The 20596-nt window shown below is 39.7% G+C and overlaps 1 protein-coding gene across 7 annotated transcripts in view; it reads left to right on the forward strand.

Annotated features, from left to right (window-relative positions):
- adamtsl3 (ADAMTS-like 3) overlaps positions 1-20596 on the forward strand; it is a 776875-nt gene that overhangs the window by 633337 nt on the left and 122942 nt on the right. For all 7 annotated transcript variants that reach the window (XM_072278334.1, XM_072278335.1, XM_072278336.1 and 4 more), the window contains 3 exons: positions 2127-2306; positions 4507-4660; positions 6458-7574. In XM_072278334.1, coding sequence (XP_072134435.1) covers positions 2127-2306; positions 4507-4660; positions 6458-7574 — 1451 coding nt within the window. The remainder of the gene's footprint in view (positions 1-2126; positions 2307-4506; positions 4661-6457; positions 7575-20596) is intronic.

The raw sequence follows: 20596 nt of genomic DNA on the forward strand, positions 1-20596 counted from the left end.
CAGAATTTCATAGTAGTGATGAGACTCCCACACTCACCTTTCGCCCACCATTAGTCCTATTCTCAGCAGATTCCCACCCCCAAAAAAGAAAAACTTCCTTGTAGAATCCATCCATATCCTAAAACTGCAGGGTCTTGCAGCATGGTATGATTGGACCAGAATGATAAAGGAATTCTTAGTGGAATTTTGGCAGCAGTGAAAACATGCTGCAACCTCAGCTGACCATCATAACTGTTTCTGATAGTCAAGAACTTTCAAAATTATTTGAAAACATAGAAAAAAATAAACTGAAGTATTAAAATATTATTATATTAACACTTTTAATATGTAAAAAGCTTAGAACATTTTAAATATTTTAAGTGAAGTAAATGATTCTTTTAATGTATATCATCTAAAACTTATTTGCTGTGCCTTCCTCCCCTGGAGATGAGTGGTATTGCAATTCCAATGGCTGATTGACCCTGATGTTGGGATGCTCAGTCTATGAGGGGTCCAACAGCAGACCAGGGTTGGTACACCTTTGTGAATATCCATCAGGAAACTGGGACTTGTGCTGGCAATTCCAGATGGAACTGCTGATATTTCTCAGGAAAGCCTGGACTGTTATTGAAAGGTTATGAACTTCTTTTTAAATTCATTGATCTTGATACATGCTTTTCTTTCTTTTTCAATCTTTTTATTAATTTCATAATGATAAACATACCATAATATTGATACAAAATTGTTGGGATTACATTGTTATGATTAACGTAGTTAAATATAAACCTAGTTGACATATGAGTATTAAACCTCCCAAACATACAGGATACAAATGTAATATACAAAAAAATAGAAAAAAATCATGAAAAAGGAAAAAAAATTAAAATATACCCCAAAAGAAAAACTAACCTAAATAGTGTTAATCAACTAAACTAAGACAGAAAAAGACATGGGCTGTTATATAACGTCAAAACAAAAGGAACCATTAGTGGCGTCAACTCCGATCCGCTCAACATATATTAAAAGGGAATAGAATAAGTTTGGAAAGGTTTAATTACATCATATGAAAATGTTGAATAAATGGCCTCCAAGTCTTTTCAAATTTAATAGAGGGATCAAAAGTAACACTTCTAATTTTTTCTAAGATAAAACAGAACATAGTTTGAGAGAACCAATGAAATGTGGTAGGAGGATTAATTTCTTTCCAATTCAGCAAAATGGATCTTCTAGCCATTAATGTAAGAAATGCAATCATCCGATGAGCTGAAGAGGTTAAATGACTTGATTCTATCATCGGTAACCCAAAAATTGCAGTAACAGGGTGAGGAACAAATGGATGAACATACTTTACGTATATGGTTTCAATTTTAAAATTTTTTTGGGTTGAATCAATTTATTTTAGCAAGTCCTATTATATCTAATTTCTGCTTTCAACCCTCTATTATGGATCAAGCATATCTGGCTTGGAAAACTAAATGTATAGTACAATTTTGTAATCTATTTTTGGATAATTGTTTCATGTCCTTTGAACAATTATCTAATAAATATAATTTGCCTAGATCCCATTTTTTTAGATATTTACAGATTAGAAACTTTTAAAATACTGTTTCTCCTACCTTCCTGAATTTATATTCAACGGATATTTTGGAAAAAATTTTAGATTTAAATCCTTTTCAGAAAGGTGTAATAGCAGTCATTTATAATATAATTATGAAAATACATCCAGATGTATCTAATAAAGTTAAGACTGGGAAAGGGAACTTATGATTACCGTTTGAAAAATGGGAAAAAATTCTTCAATTAGTTAACTCATCCTCTATATGTGCTAAACATGTGTTGATACAGTTTAAAGTACTGCATTGGGCTCATATGTCTAAGGATAAATTAGCTTGTTTTTATTCTCATATAAATCCTGTATGTGATAGTCGTCACTTTGAGATAGCTTCTTTAACTCGCATGTTTTGGTCATGTCCTTTTTTGAAAAAATATTGGAAAGATATTTTTGATATTATTTCAACTGTTCTGAATATTGATTTACAACTTCACCCTTAATATATGCTCTTAACTTTCCTAAAAGGACGACAATCAGACTCAAAGTTTATTGCACACTTTCTGATGAGCTCATTTCTTATTAAATGTTTTAATAGTGTTCTCATATATGTGGAGGCGGTTTACAGTCTCGCAAAGTCCAATGCAAGCAGCTTTTGACTGACGGAAGTTCTGTAACCCTTCCTGATGATCTTTGCCTTGATCAGAAGCCTCATTCGCAACAAACGTGTGGTAACGTTGACTGTCCACCACGTCTGGTATTGGGGAAATGGTCCAAGGTAGAGTGGTAAACTTACTCCATAACGTGCCTACTTAATTATTGTCTTTCTCTACGTGCATGTTAATGTGTGGTTTATGCATAACCTGGTGCCTTGCAGAATTCTTCCTCTTGGCAATTAATGAATCGCCACAGGACATAGATTTATATTGAGCAAAAAGAGGCCATTGCCTCTTGAATCTTTGGTGACACAAGTGAATGTCAAGTTTCTTATCATCTGCATAAGTACATGTAGCAGCATCACAGTACACAGCATCAGATAAGCAGCATTCACAAGGAAAACATAAATTGTATACAATTTCTACAAGAAGCAACACAACTCGAACGGAAAAGAAAACAGGCCATAGTTGGTCCATCTTTGTGAACACCCAATAGGAAAGTGGGACTCTGAGACCTGTGCCCTCAGAGACTAAGCTTGCAGCACCCACCCTGACTGAAAGGTAATTTGAGTACAACTTGATCAAAATAGTTATGGTATTGCTACTACTGCAGTCGTGAATAGGGCTGTGCTGGTTGGTTGAAGGGAAGTAGCTATTCTTGAATCTGATACTGTGGGACATCAGGCTGCTATATCTCCTGCCTGATAGTAGCTCTGAGAAGGAGGATGGCAGCGATATTTGACCGATAGATGTTGCTTTCTTGAGGCAGTGTGTACCCATTTGTACTAATCCTGTGCTAATTCACTTTTTATTCTTCCCACACTCTGATCTGTTCATTCAAACCTACTTATATGCTAGGGACTATTTTCAATGGCCATTTGACCTACCAGTGATACTTATTTTCTGATTAAGCAATGCATTAATACAGGAAATTATATTTGTTATTTACAGCACACTACCTAGGTCTAGATTTTATGAAAAGTCTTCTAACTTTTGCTCTGGTCTTCAAATGAACGCACATTGGGATGGTGGAATATGAAGTAGATTAATAGAAGGTTTTAAGTGGGGAGCTCCAGGTTTGTTCGACAAATGGTGATATCAAGGCCAGAGTCAGGAAGACTGTCAGGACTAGATCTTGGGTGGTCAAATGTGATCTCAGCCTACCACTAACATGTAATAAAATCAACTGCAATAGCAATTTGTACCATGTAACTCACAATTGCAAACATAGCAACAAGAAACACAAATAGTTCCATGGCATAACATGCTATAGGGAAAGTGTTGAAAAAAGGGATTATTGTAGATCGATACTTGATGGCTGCTGAAACACTCCGAGCCCAACAATTGTGATTGGGTCCATGGACGATCAAAGAAGCATCTGAAGATTGGGTATGATATTGACTGGTGGGAACATGTGGAAAAGGTCTGTGGTGGTCATTATAGTTCATGAAAAAGTGGGATATAGTTTATAAAGGAAGACACTTAATGGATAACTCATAGAAATTTGGTTCCAATTGAGTCCAAAAGAGAATTCAAGTCACTTGTTGTGAGATCATCAGAATAAATAGGATTGGTTGTAAAGTTAGGAGATGAAAACTGATGAGATTTAGTTGTATCGCGGCCAATGGCAGCCCAGTTGGTGGAAACTAAAGCAGCAAAATAAATAACCTCAATCACCAAGATGAAAAATATCTACATGCTTTCTCACAAGTTCAACAATTCAAAATAATGATGAAATACTCATCTACTTTGGCTGAACTAACCTTAATTTAACTCAGTTTTAATTGTGTGTAATTTAAGTGTTCTACTGAAGTCTAGAATCAGTAGAAGCCTTGCAGAGGGTGGTTAAGGGAGCAGGGAAGGTTATTGGGGTCTCCCTACCTTCTGTCCAAGACCTCTTTCAGAGTCGATACCTCTAGAAGACACGGTACATCATTAAAGACCCCTCACACCCTCTTCATGAACTGTTTGTTCTTCTGCTATCAGGCAAATGTTACAGGAGCATCAAAACTAAAACCACAAAGCTACTAAACAGCTTTTTCCCACAGGCAGTCAGACTGCTAAATAGCTGCTCCACCTGACTCTGCTTTGGACACTTTTAACTTGCACTGGACACTTATAACTGATTTTAACGGACATGTGGCTGTTGTGTTTTACTATTTATTGTTATGTTTATTACTTAGTGTTGCGTTTGTTATGTTATGATTGCACTGCCCCTGAGAAACGCTGTCTCATTCTGCCCTGCAGAGCTGATGTATGGTTAGAATGACAGTAAATTTTTTTAAATCTTTGAGTCTTGAATCTTATGTTGTGCATTCCCAGTGTTCTGTAAGATGCGGTGAAGGATCCCAGCGCAGAGATTGGGTTTGTCGGAAACTCACTGCAGTGAGACAGCAGGTCACAGTGCCCCGTGCCTTATGCAGTGAACCCTCCAGGCCTCCAGTAGTTCAGACCTGCACTATGCCTGCCTGTAATAGTAAGTGACTGACTTTAACACTTGACACCTGAATTATCTTACCCAAATAAACACTGGGGCTTAATTATAGTAGGCATGTACAACAAACAAAAGTAGGAGCACAGATAACTGAGATGTTTGTGTCCTCAATGCTGTTATTTTTGGGCAATGATAATATAGTGGTAACAGATTTATATTTTTCCAAGGACCAAAAATTTTTGAAGTATGGTATGGTTCCATAGAAAAATGGGTTTATTTCACAGTTTATCCATTTGTTCATTGTAAGAATCATATACAGATGTTAAAACATTCAGATTTATGAAAATGTTCTTTTCATTAACTAAAGCAGATTTGTGTTGGTTAACAATTATTTTCCTGGAAGATTACCAGTCTCTATGTGCCAAATGTCTGCAAGCTTCAAATCTTGAAACAGATCCAATAGATTTTAAGAGCTATTGGTTACATTAAAAAAAACAACACATGAATAACTTCATATGTGTAGACTCCAGACATAAATATTTGATACTCTGCAACCTTTTCATGTATCTTGTGCTTATCAAGATGGTCATCTTCAGGTCTGGGATTTTTTTTTCTACTTACCACGGAGTTTTACAGAATCAGGTGCAACGGGGATTTTGAATAAACTACAGAGCCTTGCTGGGTCACGTTTAACGTAGGTTCAGCCCAAAATGGAATCGTCACTGCACTACCTACATGGTCCTCACTGCTCCTTTATCTACATGTTGTCAATATTAGCCACATTCAGTTTCAAGTTCATTGTCATGGGCATATGTAACAGTAAGCAATAGTAGCAGCCAGTGATGTAATGGCAGCTGTACCAGACCTCGAGACGAATGGTCCTGGGTTCAAATTCAGGACGCTCTCCATCCATTCTGGGTTGAGTGTCGAGCTAGCAATTTGGCCTCGTAAAAAGATAGACACATGCAAAACAAAGAGCAAGGTTGCCGTCTGATGTTCCATGAGGTACGGAAAGGAACAACTACTACTAAATTTTAACTCAATTTCAAGTTTATTGTCATGGGCTTACATACACAGAGTATAAATGCCAGGAAGACTAGCTTTTTTGCAGCAGCACAGTACGTTGCAAACATCAGTCAATGCAAACTTAAATTGAAATGAATTACTCATAATTTATAGTATAAAATAAACATAATGTTAGTGCAAGTTGAGGGAATTTAGTCTGAGGTAGTATTAGGGTTTTTTCAGGTAGGTTTAAGAATCTGATGGTAGTGTGGGGAAGGAGTTGTTGAACATAAGACCTAAGTTATTGTTTAAGAAATAAAAAAGTAAACACTTAACAACATGTTTTCACACCCAAATTCGGAGAATTCTAGGAATAATCTAGCAAGTTTTCCCCTCTGTTGGATGTAAAAGCATTATATCACCATCTCAGAGAATCTCAATTTGGACCCATATCCAACAGATTCCTTTTGAGAGAAGGGTGTTTTTTTTCTTCTCCTACAGTTTTTCCCGTTATTTCCTATTTTTGTTTTTATTACTGAATGAACACTTATATAATCTGTGCCCTGCTTCTTCCAGTTAGCTTTAAACTGATGTTGTGCGTGGCTTTGGCTATCAGATTTATAGATTTGAAGTAATCACCCTTAATTGACACAATGTTCCAAGTAAATTACACTCAATGTTTTGGCAAGGGTTTAAGAATGTGTCTTCTTGATAAAATTAATAAATCATCAGTAAAGCATTGTTTTACCTCCTTGCCTTTGAACTTAATGCTTACATGTTAGTAGATTAAGTCTTATTCTCGACTATTTTAACTCATATTTGTATATTTCCTAGAGGTTAAAAAGGACAAAAAAACAAATGTTTCTCAAAAGCAAGTTATTCGTGACCCGCAAATTCTGGCCATCCACAGAGTGTACATTCAAACCAGACAAGACAAGCGCATTCACTTTAACATCGGTGGTCGGGCCTACCTCCTTCCAAAAACCTCAATTGTGATTAGATGTCCAGTGAGAAGATTCCAGAAATCACTGATCAAATGGGAAAAAGATGGCCTCCATCTGCAAAATACGAAACAAATTGGAATTACTAAATCAGGATCACTGAAAATTCACAGTCTTGAAGCAAAAGATATTGGCATTTATAGTTGCATTGCAGGTCCTACTCGAGAATCCTTTGTCCTCAAGCTGATTGGTAATGACAACAGATTAATTGAACCACCCACTTTCAACAATGCTAAGACAAGACAAAGTATTGGGCTAGAGAAGATGAGCAACAACAAATCCAACAGACTGGAAGATAAATGGTCTCAATTAACTAAGATGTGGCAAAGTTGGAGCAAAAAGAATGAATTATATGTGGATGACAGCCAATCAAATGATCAAGTTTTCCTGCGCCTTCTTGGCAATCACTTGTTTTCAAAAAGAAAAGCTAGCTTTGCAGAATTGTTTGACTCTCAGGCACTTTCTGACAAACATCATGAAAGCTCTATATCCCAAGGAGCTTATAGTATGGATACCAAACAGTTTGAAGAGATCCTCCGAAATATAAGTTTGAGGATTGAGTCTGGTGAAATACCTGAAGATTTTGCATCACAGCTGATACATCAATTAGCAGCTGAAGTATCCAGACCACAACCAACTGTGGAAAAGTGGAAAGTCTCTCCTGATGATAATGCATCAAACTCCAAATTATTAGATAAGGCTCCTAATACATCTGATGCTTCAGTCAATAAGGATATACATCAACAAAGGAAGAAGCACAAGCCTCCTGTTATTTTGAGAAAAAAGCAAGCTCCTGTTCTGCCTCAGAAAAATGTTCATGTTACAGTTGGAACACTGGCATACCTGGCAAATAACACATCGAGTCTAACACTCGTCTGTGAATCCATCGGAAACCCTAAGCCAGAGGTTTCCTGGACAAAGGATGGTGTGGCAGTGACACTTAATAAAAGGTATGTTGACTCAATGTCATTAATGTTTATGATTTTTTTCTGTTTTTGAGATGACTAGAATTAATGCAGGGATCATTATACAAATTGTTTGACTCAATGGCTTTCCATTCTGCTGCACAAACCATTTGTGCAAGGCTGTGCTTTCAATAAGCTAATCGAACACCCATTTGGTTGGACCATCTTTAAATTCCACGTCTTTCACTAAATGACCAATAGAACTTTTCTGACAACCACTGATATGTCTATCTTTAGCTGATAGAAACCTTGTTTTGTCAAATCAGATATCTACATAAAGAATTTCTGAGAATGTAACTAGTAAGACAATTACTTCATTAATTTCACAAATTTATGATAATAAAATGCATCCACCATCAATGACCTTGAGTGAATTTATTGAATTACGCAGCATAAATTATTAGTCAGCAATGAATGATCAGGGGTTCCTAAAGTGGGGTCCACAGACCCTTAATTTATGGTATTGGTCCATGGCGTAAAAAAGGTTGGTAACTCCTGACTTAGATGAACTTGATACAGGTTTCCCCCGCCATCCGAAGGTAGAGCGTTCCCATGAAACGGTTCGTAAGCCCAAATGTCGTAAAGCGAAGAAGCAATTACCATTTATTTATATGGGAAAATTTTGTGAGTGTTTACAGACCCAAAAATAACCTACCATATCATGCCAAATAACACATAAAACCTAAAAGAACAGTAACATATAGTAAAAGCAGGAATGATATGATAAATACACAGCCTATATAAAGTAGAAATACTTTTTCACAATCATTGCCGGCACAGATCTCCGTAGCGAAAATCTCATGCAAGCACCGTCGGCAGAAATTCTCACGCAAGCTCTGTTTTCAGAAACATGGTGCAAGCGCTCTCCAGTAACCTTTAAACTATGAAGCTGCCAAATCATACCAAATAACACGTAAAAATACACAGCCGATATAAAGTAGAAATAATGTATGTACAGTGTAGTATCACTTACTGGAATTGGGAAGACATCGAGCACACTGATGATGGTGTGTTAGGCTGAGTTGGAGTTTGGGTGGTGCAGTGGCCCCCACCCTGCAGGCCACCAACCAATACATTTCTGGGCCGACAATTACGTGTGGGGCGGCACCTAATTAATTAGCATGTCTATTTCGGCTTTTATCTTAAAGATGTGCTGTATGCCTTCCGGCTACCGCTGCATTCTCCGCGAATCGGTACAGTATCTGTCCGCAGCCTGGGTGTTGGGGTGGTGGGAAACTGGGCTGTCATCTCGTCATCTGTTTCCATTAGAGCAGGCAGCTCATCTTCTCCTATGACTGCCTGCCTCGATGTCGAAGGTCGAGGTTCGTCGTCTGCTGTGGCTGATGTGGAAGGCTTGCTTGACTGCTGAGCCTCGTGCATTTTTCTATCATACAGTTCTTTGTAAGGACTCAAAGAATCTTGCAAATATCCCCTAAACCGACGTACCCTTTCAAAATTAAAGTCGTACTTTATCATTAGTCATCTGGTTTCGATTGTTATCCTTTCCTCTTCCAATTGCATCAGCTCTTCATCTATCAGTTCTTGGTCATCGGATGCCAAAACCTCTTCAACATCATCTTCGTCAGCTTCCACAAGCCAAACTCACTTTGTCCTTGCTTCGTTCACCACAATCGAAACGCTTAATTATGTCTAGTTTTACACTAAGTGTAACACCCTTACGAGCTCCTTCAGGCTTTTCCGACACCATAGAACTCACCTTGCAAATGACAGCTCACAGGCTTGTGTTAAAGCAATGCTGGCAAGATTGCCGTTCCGAATCCGGGGAGAGCGGCTGCTCGGGGCACACGCTGCTTTTTATCGCACGATGAATTTTTTTTGTAACAGTGAAAACACCTTCTGAAAGCAAAAACAGGGTACTAATGTACGTCTTTCGTAACAGTGAGGTTTCGTAAAGCGAACGTTTGAAAAGTGGGGGGACACCTGTATAAAAGACTGTTTTTGGATTAAGCATTTGTTGGTGCGTGTGATTTTGCAAAGACATTCTTTCTTTACATAAGACATTTGGTGCATAGGATGAGCATCTGATGAGTAAGAGAAGAAGCTTGGAAAGCTTTGCAGAAGATCAAAGTTAATGCTGTTGATCTCCAATGACAAATTATTCTTGTTCAAAAGAAACTGGCCTTATTTATCCTCATTGTAATTTGCACAGTTGTGTGAACATTACAAACCACTGATCATTTTCAAGATTTATACTTAGAGTGTTTGACATTAGTAGTCATTGGTGAGGACAAAGGTAGAACAGAGGAAATTACAACTTGAACTTAGAGTGTGATATTGAACGTAGGATATGTTTGTTGATGCAAAGCCGTATTTAAGTCCAGTCTGAACTAAGATCAGCAGAGAATCTCTAAGGTGCACTTTGCATCTCATCCACACTGCCAAAGGATTTGGAAAGCCTGCTGCTTGCAAGTTCAAGTTTTAGTACTGTGTGAACTGCCGATATACAACTTTCTACCACAGATAATCTTCCACTGGACAGGGTTCTGCACATGTTACCTCAACACATTTAATTTTGATGTTTTAGTCTCTGTTTCTGTTGTGCAAGATTATTGATGCTGAATTGATTTCAGGTTAAAAATATCTTGAAGAGAGGGTTGCAAAATTTTATAATTGGATGTTGATATTCTGAACTGCTAGTGGGTAATGTTGCAAGGTTTCATTGGGATATATATCTCAGTACTGCTCTTTGTAATAATAAGGTTTGTTGATAGAAATCAAGGAGTTTGAAAAATCGTACATCATCTAGGCTAAATGTTTTTCTAATGATTTCCCCAAATGTTGGCATGTTACTTATCTACATATGTTGAATGTTGTTATTTTGAGGCCAATTATACAATAGGAAACTGATTTATAGGCAACTGTTTTATATAGATCTGAGGAACAAATGATGAAGTCAATCCTAAAAATAAGCTTGTAGACATAAACTCTTTATGTTCTTGCAATTTTGTTTGTTCCACTGCTATCCATTATCAAAAATAACAGTGAAGAATTATTAACAGCAGATCATCTGCTTCTATTGATCCAAAACAATTTTACTTTTGTGTGCTTTCTTATATTTGTTATATGCCCAAGATCACAGCTTGCAAATTCAGTCAAATAATATATACTGATAAAAACAAGAAATTCTGCAGATGCTAGAAATCCAGAGCAACACATACATAAAAAATATTGGAGGAACTCAGCAGGTCAGGCAGCATCTATGGAAATGAATAAATAGTTGACATTATGGACCGAGACCCTTCTTCAGAATATGAAAAGAAGGGGAAAGATACCAAAATAAAAAGGTGCGGGGAGGGGAGGGAGAACCAGCTACATGGTGATAGGTGAAGCCAGGTAAGTGGGAAAGGTATATGGCTGGAGAAGAAAGAATCTGTTAGTAGAGTGGACCATTGGAGAAGGGGAAAAAGAAGGGGCACCAGGGGGAGGCAATAGGCAGGTGAGGAGAAGAGCTAAGAGGCCAGAGTGGGAAATAGAAGAAGAGGGAATGGTGAGAAAAAAATTGCCAGAAGGAGAAATTGATATTCATGCCATCAAGTTGGAGGCTACCTCGATGACCTGTTGCTCCTTCACTCTATGAGGGGCATCATTGTGGCAAGCGAGGAGACTTTGGACCGACATGTTAAGATGGGAATGGAGATAGGAATTAAAATGATTGGCCACTGACAAATTCTGCTTTTGGCAGATGGAGCAGAAGTGCTTGACAAAGCAATCCCCCAATTTATGCCGGGTCTCACCAATGTAGAGAAAGCCATATCGAGTGCTCCAGGTACGATAGCCAACCTCATTGGATTCATATGAAATGTTGCCTCACCTGGAAGGACTGTTGGGGTCCTGAATGGAGGTGAATGGACAGGTGTAGCACTTCTCTCACCTGCAGGGTTACGTACCAGAAAGCAGATTAGTGGGGAGGGACGAATAGACAAGCAAATTATGGAGTGAGCAATCTGCAGAAAGCTGAAAGTGGAGGGGAAGTGTTTGATGGTGGGCTGCTGTTGAAGATGGCAGAAGATGCAGAGAATTACACTGGACAACAAATCTTTTCAAAAGTGTTGCTTCCTCAGAATTTTTTTTTGTTTATGATAGACTGAAGATGAACATGAATATAATTTCAGACTACTTGTATCACGTAGGAATTTGAAGAAACAACAAATTAACTTTTTATTGAATATAATGTGTTTAATTGCATAATGGTGCTGATGCTTTGCAATAGTTCAACTAAGTTAAAAATATTTTGTTAATTTTCATTTGTACTCAGTGTCTGAGGCTTCTCGCTTAAGTGTCCAACAATAATTCACCAGCATTGATGGATTCCAGTTGCCCTGGTATCTTTTCTCCATGACCGCAATATCCTGGTGAAACCTTTCACCATGCTCGTCACTAACAGTAGCAAGATTTTCAGGGATGAAGTCTGAATGGGAATGCAGAAAATGAATCTTTAGTGACATGAAGACCAGATGGAAAGAGGTATAGCCAAGAGAGACGTGGAAATCGATAAGTTTATAAAAGATGTTGGTAGACATTTTGTTTCCAGAAATGGAGATATAACGATCAAGAAAGGGGAAGAGAGGTGTCAGAAATGGACCAAATGAATTTAAGGGCAGGGTGGAAGTTGATGGAATTGATGAGCTCAGCATGGGGGCATGAAGCAGCACCCTCAGCAATGGTACGTGGGTTTCCTCCGGGTGCTGTGGTTTCCTCCCACAGTCCAAAGACATACTGGTTGATAGGTCAATTAATCATTGTAAATTGCCCCATTATTAGGCGAGGATTAAATTGGGGATTGCTGGCTGGTGTGGCTTGAAGGGCAGGAAGGACCTATTCCACACTGTAGCTCAATCAATCAATAAGTAAATAATGAAGCAAAAGTGATATACATAGATGCTGTCAACCAATGTTTCCTTGATTATTTTAATGTTACGCACTTTGTGACCTGAACTTTCAGAAACTAAGCATAAATAAAATGTTGAATTTTTCTTATAAAAGTAAAGGCAACAAAAATAAAAAGTACAGGTTCAAGGGTTATTAGGACCTGTTGGTGTACACACAAGGGTCATGTGGACCTGTTGGTGTACACACAAGGGTCATGTGGACCTGTTGGTGTACACACAAGGGTCATGTGGACCTGTTGGTGTACACACAGATCCTTGAAGGTGATGAATTGAAATTAACAAAGTAAGGAGTCAGCAGAGTTAATAGCAAGAAAGTCCAAAAGCAAAAAAGGAAAATCTTTCCTAGTGACTCATTATAAATTATCTGTAGCATTGTCAGCAATTCTGGATTCTCTGCTTTGGAAAGCCAGGACAGAAGAGAGTTTGCCAGATTGATATGGTCAAACGTGTCAGCTATGTGTAGAAACTACAGCAGAGACTTTTGAGGGCCAACTTAATCATTATTTAATTTATTTATACTTCAAACCATGAAAAAGCTTATAGAATAGATAAGGAGTGTTAATAACCAGCAGCAATGGTTTTAGGATTAGCGACAGAGCACAAGAATGGAGATGAGTTTTACACAAGTTATCGTGCAGTCATTCAGCATGGAAACACGACCTTCACCTCATTGAGTCCACAAGGACAATTAACCACATATTCTCACTAATTATACATTAGTTCCATTTTAACATTCTCCCTACCTTTTTCAAAGACTCTCCACAGGTTCTACCCTCATTTGCGCACTAAAGACAATTTACAGCAGCTATTTAAGCTACCAATCCACAAATCTTTGGGATGTGGGAGGAAGCACCTGAAGTCACAGGGAGATTGTGCAAACTCCATACAGACAGCACTTGAAATCACTGTTGAATCCAGTTCTTATTATTTTATAATCTTATATCTTGGAAGTTATTGCTTGGAAAGGTCATGGAAGTAGACTAAATTGTAAGTTTCATTACAAAGCACCCCAGTTGATCAGCAAACTATTCCCCTTTCATTTCCTCCACCACCATTTATCAGAACTCCAGTTCGTACTAGAGTGAAGAAAGTTGTCAAAGGGTAGATCAATTGTAAATTTGGTTGGAACAGTGGCACATGGAATTTATTCCAGCCAAGTGGGAGCCTGTACTTTGGAATCTCAAATTCTCTGTAGGTCCTGCCACACCAAGATATCTCTGTACATCAGTGGAAGTCTGTAGTTGCCTGAAAATGCAAAGTAGGCATTTGGTTGTGCATGTCTTCATAGGCCAAGGTAGTAAGTAGAAGAGTTGTGACATCATATCACAATTGTACAAAATATTGTTTAGACCACACTTGGAGTATTTTGTACAGTTCTGGTCACTGGACTCCAGGAAGCATGTGGTAGAAATAGAGAGAATGTGGAAGGGATTCACCAGGGTGCTGCCTGGAATAGAGGGCTTTTTTTTATCAGTAAAGCATAAGAGGCTGTGGGTGATCTTACTGAAGTTTATAAAATTATTAGGGATACAGATAGGATAGGTTGTCATCTTTTTACCAGGGCAGTAGAGCATAAAATTCAAGTGTAAACATTTAAAGTGAGAGAGGACAAATTTAAAGGAGATCTAAAGGGCAAGTTTTTCACACAGTGGGTGTCTAGTAAATTGAACAAACTTGGATAAGAAGTCATATTGGGTAACAGGCCTACTATAGGCAAATGGGATGATCATAGATTCGGATCATGGGTAATGTCTCTACAAGGTGCACTGTACCATCTGGTCAAGGCAACTCTGCCCCTGCAACCTCCACCACTTGGATGGAAAAGTTCTGTGGGTATATGGGAATGTCATCAACTTGAGATTTTCCAGCAAGTCATACACCATCTGACCTTATTTATTGCCACAGGGACAAAACCCCCCACAGAGTGGAAGCACCTGTTCTGCACAGACTGTGGTCCCTCAGACAAATTGGGATGAGTAATGAGTATTCATCTTACCAGTATTACAAATGTCATGAAATGAATTAAAAGTACTTTCAAATGAGAGTTAAACACAAAGGGGGAATTGCAGTACCTCAGTAAAAAAAAAGTGGAGAATATGACGAATTAGACCACTGCTTCAAAAGGCTAGTCCAGGGACAATAGGTTGAATGGCCTTCTGTGTAATACAACATTATCCTTCCCCATAACTCTGTTGCTTTGTGGTACTGGATTTTCACACAAGTGTTCCATTATGGGCTTAATTTGAAGTCTCTCTCTGTTCTCTCCCATTTGGATCATGAAGGTAAAGTTTATTTTCGCCTTCTCATTTCCCATTCTGGATATTGTAATTCGTGCTGCTCCAGGGCAGGTAAAACTGTGCAAGGTATAGTCCAAGGAAGAGCCACTTGGACTGTCTTGTGAATGTTGGACAGTACAGACCAGTATCATTCTGACTGCCCCTAATACTGTCATGCCCCGAATATTAGCTTTGAAACTCTGTGCGTTTCACATCCTTGGTTAGTCAAAGACAGATACAACATGGACACAAGCCTTTCGGCCTACTTGCCAATGATCAACCACCCATTTACACTAATTCTACATTAATTCTATTTTTATTAAGATTCTTATTCTCCCCATACTTTCATCCACTTGATTCAACAATCACCTACAGACTAGGGACAATTTACATTGGCTAATTGACCCATCTACTCGCACACGATTGGGATGTGTGTGGAGAATGGAGCAGCCGGAGGAAAACCATGTGGTCACAGGGAGAACATGCAAACTCCACATAGACAGTAGTTGAGGTCAGAATTGAACGCAGGCCACTGGCACCGTCGGGCAGCAGATCTCTTTACTGTGCCACTGTTCCATCATATGTGACGGCTTTCCCAGTTCTCAGTATCTGCGGGCTGACACCTTAAATATGTGGAGATATTAGAAAGATACTGCAGTTGCTGAAAATATGAAATAAAATTGAACATGCTGGAAACACTCAGCAGGTAAGGTAGTATCTGTGGAAAGAGAAACAGAGTAAATGTTTCATATTTCGATGAAGGCTCATTGGCTTAATTCATTTTTTTTTACAATAGATGCTGCCTCACCTGCCAAAGGTTTCCAACATTTGTTGTTTTTACTTTTATCTGATTATTTATCATGGCATCTCTTAGCTGGTTAAATTGCAGAAGGCCTCATAGATCCCAACTTCTTTTACACACAATAAGAAAATTTATTTCAACAACTCTTACAGCTAAGAGATGTCTACGGCTTCATCTCTGTTCAATACCGAGCAATGTAGCAGCAGCACAGAGATCAAGAACACAGCAAGTCTACGCCAATCATACTTAATTCCACAGCCCCACCTTCTGTCCCTAACCCTTCAAGTTCCTAAGAATTTTTTGTCCAATTCCCTCTTAAAATTAATTATGTAATAGTTCCCAGCAGCTTTTTAGATGGTGTTCCCAATTGTAGGAGTTCTGTTGGAAAACAAAGGACATTTTGCCAATGACTTGAGATCAATAACCTCTGCTCATTGACCCACGTACCAGGGGAATAACTTTTCTCTGTCAAAATATTTCATCTTGTCGACAACCTCCACTTAGCTAGCTTATACCCTTTTCAGTTGCTACTTTTGGAAATTTGCAGCTGGTGAAGAAACTAGTGCATTTTGAGAAGAAACGCTCATGTTTCAGCAAGCAAACGCCAAAATGAAATTCTCCTCTTTTTCATCCTTATGAATTTATTCAGCGCTTTGTGTTTTAGTATTAACTTTTTCATCCTCTTTTCTTGACCAACCTCCCATCCCTTCAAATGGCATGAGAAGATTCACAGTGGGAAAGCAGACCTGTGTGGTGCTGCTCTGGGTAGTCCACTATCTTTGGGTGATGGTAGTCAAAGCCAGAGACCTCGCCCCTTGAGTCAATGATCCATCTAGTTTTCCCTACACTGGATGCAATCCAAAATTCCTTCAATAAGATGGTGGATTTATGCCTGTGATGCCCAGAATGGGCAGTATGACTTCAAGTGCTTTTGTCTGGTCTTTGTTGACGGAGGGGTTAATGTTGTCCTTGAATAAAGATCCTCACCCATGCCAGCATCTCTGTTTATTTTCTTGGACATTGATAGAATTCTTTAAAAATTTCCTAAGCTCAACTAAAACTAACTAGTGTTTTACAAAGCAACACCCACAAAATGCTGGAGGAACTCAGCAGGTCAGGCAGCATCTATGGAAATGCTTAAACAGTCGATGTTTTGGGTCGAGATTCTTCCTTGGGACAATTGTTTCCAAAGATTTTGAGTAAACTTTTTGCACATCTTGGGCTTGTAGCAATTACCCCCACCCACAAGTTCACCCTTTAGTTAGTAAGGGAGAAAAATGAATCATTGCCCCCAGTGATCCATTTCTGATTTAAACTCCGGAAGTAGAAGAGCATCCTTGTGCTGAATCCTGCCAGGACTTCAGCTTGACCATCAGCCTGAAGAAGACCAACGTGTTGGGCCAAGGCATTGAGCATCCCTCTGCCATTACCATTAAGAACTATGATCTGGAGGTAATTCACGAGTTTACATACCTTGGCTCCACCAACATGGACAGTCTCTCCCTAGACCCCGAGATCAACAGATGGATCGGACGAGCAGCCTCAATATTCGCCAGGCTGACAAAGAGAGTCTGAGAGAACAGAAAGCTGATGATGCACACCAAGGTTGCAGCCTACAGGGCCTGCGTCATCAACACACTGCTTTACAGCAGCGAGACCTGGAGCCTCTATTCCAGACAAGAGCGGCATCTCTACACCTTCCTGAGACGCCTGAGACGCACCCTGGACATCAAGTGGATTGACTGAGTCACCAACAATGAGGTCCTGGCCCGTGCCCAGATACCCAGCCTCTTCACCCTGCTCCAACAACGCCGTCTTCGCTGGCTGGGCCACGTACACTGCATGTCAGACAGGAGGATCCCGAAAGACCTGCTGAACGGGGAACTGGTCTCCGGCAAGAGAGCACAAGAGCGGCCCCATCATCGTTTCAAAGATGTCTGCAAGAGAGACATGAAGTCACTGAACATGAACGTCGAGAGGTGGGAGGACATCGCAAGTGATCACTCTTGCTGGAGACTGGAACTATGCAGAGGTCTAAAAAGAGGAGAAGAGAAGCTGAAGCTTGCTGCTGAAGAAAAGCTCATTCGCCGGAAAAACAGCACCAAGACAACACTGGAAGACAGTGCCTTCAAGTGCAGTCGCTGCAGTCAAGACTGTCACTCCCGTGTGGGCCTCTAAAAACACAACAGACGCTGCTTTACCAACACAGACTGAAGCAAGACTTTCCAGGCGCAGATCCACAGTCTCGCGAGACTAATGGATGCCACCACCACGAGTGGCTGCACAATGTAAAATTTGGTTTCATCAGCTTCAGGGGCTGGGTAGAATTTCCAGAATAAGCTGTTGTCCGCAGTTAGAAGGACGGGTTAAGGTTGGGAAACTGTGGGCAACTGTGGACAAATGACCATCTTTTGTAGGCAAGTATAGAAATCAATGATTGTGTAACGTTCAAATCTTATCCAGATTTCTGGATAAAGTGTCTCAGTTTGAAACGTCGACCCTTTATTCCTTTTCATAGATGCTGCCTGACTGAGTTCCTCCAGCATTTTGTGTGTGTTAATCTTATCCAAATGTTATTTCTAACTCTGTGACTGGCCTGAGTCAATGATAGATTATAACTGTGTGAACTTGTGCAATTTTATCCACCTTGAGGTAGAGACAAGTTTCAGACTGCTGGTGCTAACTGGAAGTTCTCTCACTTGAATTCAGAATTAATCTGATATTTGATTAACCTCAGCAGGGAGGATGGGTCAGGTTTTCCAAACATACTCTGAAACTTCTACCTTTCACTTACTGGAACATTCACTCTCAAAGGATTAGATCACAAGGCACTGATTTTGGATTGCGCAGCACGAAGAAATCAAGTGTTAACTAAAGTTCTGATTGTCATTGTTTCTAGGTGGAAGGAAATTGCTTTCACTGTTTCTCAAATTGTTAGCTCCTTAATTCAATCAATTAAAAGAATTGATTGATAAATTGAGATTGGTCTTCAAACTGTTTACAGAGATACAGTATTGTACTGAATAAAATGTTATTGGTAGGTGAGAAAGCACCAGCATATGGAAATCATATTGTGGAGTTTTCAACAAGGTGACTGATTATTCTTTTCATTTACTCCAAGTGTGTTGATAGATTAATGGAAATAATAATCACTGTAATTGAATCTTGTTATTTTTCCTTTAAAAATACACCTATTGAAATACTTATGTTAGCGCATAGCTCTGGGAAGTTCATTTTCTGAGACACCCAGGAAAATAACCTCTGCATACTCAAATAGGCCTACGGACCATATGTAATGGCAGCAGCTGTGTGAAGATTTCCTGGTGATTGAGTATCTCACTATTTTTCAACTTGTAGATACCTGCACTTTAAGAATTAACTTCTTTCTAATGCAACATGTTCAAACTATGCATTTGAAAGATGGAGCAGAGTAAGTTTAAGAGAGAAACAATTTTTTTTTGTAAAATGTTGTGTTATTTAAAATACTTCATTCTGAGCATTCCACATATTAGGTACTCAAGCACTAATTTAGCAGTGTGTCCATTTTACAGATAAATGTAGCAATAACCATAGTGTATCTAGATCTCTCAAACAGCCATTAAATTAATTTAAACAAATAATTTCGGCTAAAATATGTATGAATGTTGGCCAGAACAATGGAGAAATATTTGAAAATATGCCAGAGAGTCCTTTACATAGACCAGGTCAGGCAAGCATGTCCAATTGATTGCAAAGGTGTTATTACCTTGCAATGCCAGTACACAATGGTACAGAGATCCCATGCACCACAGTCCTACATGTAATTACTTTAGCAGTGTATTACCTCCCTAGTATCAGAGTGCGGCAGCCACTCTTCGCTCCAATGCAGAGATTCAGCCCACTCGCCACTCACTCCCTTTTTTTTACAAAACTGTGAAAGTTTATTTACACAACAAATACGCAAAGTACAATCATTCAGTACTTACAAGACAGTGAATACATTCAATTAAAATGTGGTTTATTACTGTTTATAAAACAATCAATTCCATGGGGACCCGCCGCTCCCCAAAATCCCCACTGTACCTATTGAGACCGCATGCTGCCTCTCCAAGGACAGCCGGGCACGGACGCATCCTGAGAAGAGGGGCAGGCGGTCAGCCCTGGCAGAGCACTCGACCTTCTGCTGCTAGACACGAGAATGGCCATCTTGGCCAGGCCCAGGAGCAAGCCCACCAGTAGATCCTCCTTAGGACCTGCCCCGCTTCCATACTGGGTGTCGGTATATAAGGAGCGCAGGGCTGAAGTGCAGCCAGAACCTGAGCGGCAGCCCCCTCAGGTACTCAGGCAGGGGCTGCAACCTCTCACGCTCCATAGAAGCGCGGTACACTGACTACTCCCGGCCACAGAACGGACAGGTGGACAGGGTGTCAGTGAACCTGCTTAAAAACCTGTTGCACGGTATTACCCTATGCAACACCTTCCACCCCAGGTCCCCAGTGTTCACGGGAAGGACCCCTGCATAGAGAGAGTTCCAGTGGCCACTCCCTTCTGCAGTGTGGTTCTTGTTTGGCACCACAATGCAGGACACATGCAGTGTAATGCAGAATGCATGCAGCACAATGCGGAACACATGCAGTGTAACATTTGTTCGGGCAGCAGAACAATAGTTACTCAGTACAGTATGTACACAGGATGAAATACAGCTCCTGCCCACTGAGGAAATCACTCACCTCAATACAGCAAACTCTCAATACTCACAGCTGCCCTTGCCCATTGTAACACACACTGATCTGCTGTTACACTGCCATGGCATATTCGTTCTGCATTGCAGTGCTCCTCCGCACCCTATCAGCATTTGCTCAGTTTTGCATAAGCTATTCCCACCCCCCCACCCCAGTGGCCATTCCCTTTCCCAGTTCCTCACCACTTCTCATCAGTAGTGTAACATTTACCAGGAGAGCAAAGCAGTGAAGTTATGGAGATGGTGTCCAGTTGTTACTATGGATCAATTCACTTTTCTCTCTTTTCCCTTTATATGTT

The sequence above is a fragment of the Mobula birostris genome, chromosome 14, assembly GCF_030028105.1.
Source record: "Mobula birostris isolate sMobBir1 chromosome 14, sMobBir1.hap1, whole genome shotgun sequence".
Taxonomy (NCBI): Eukaryota; Metazoa; Chordata; class Chondrichthyes; order Myliobatiformes; family Myliobatidae; genus Mobula; species Mobula birostris.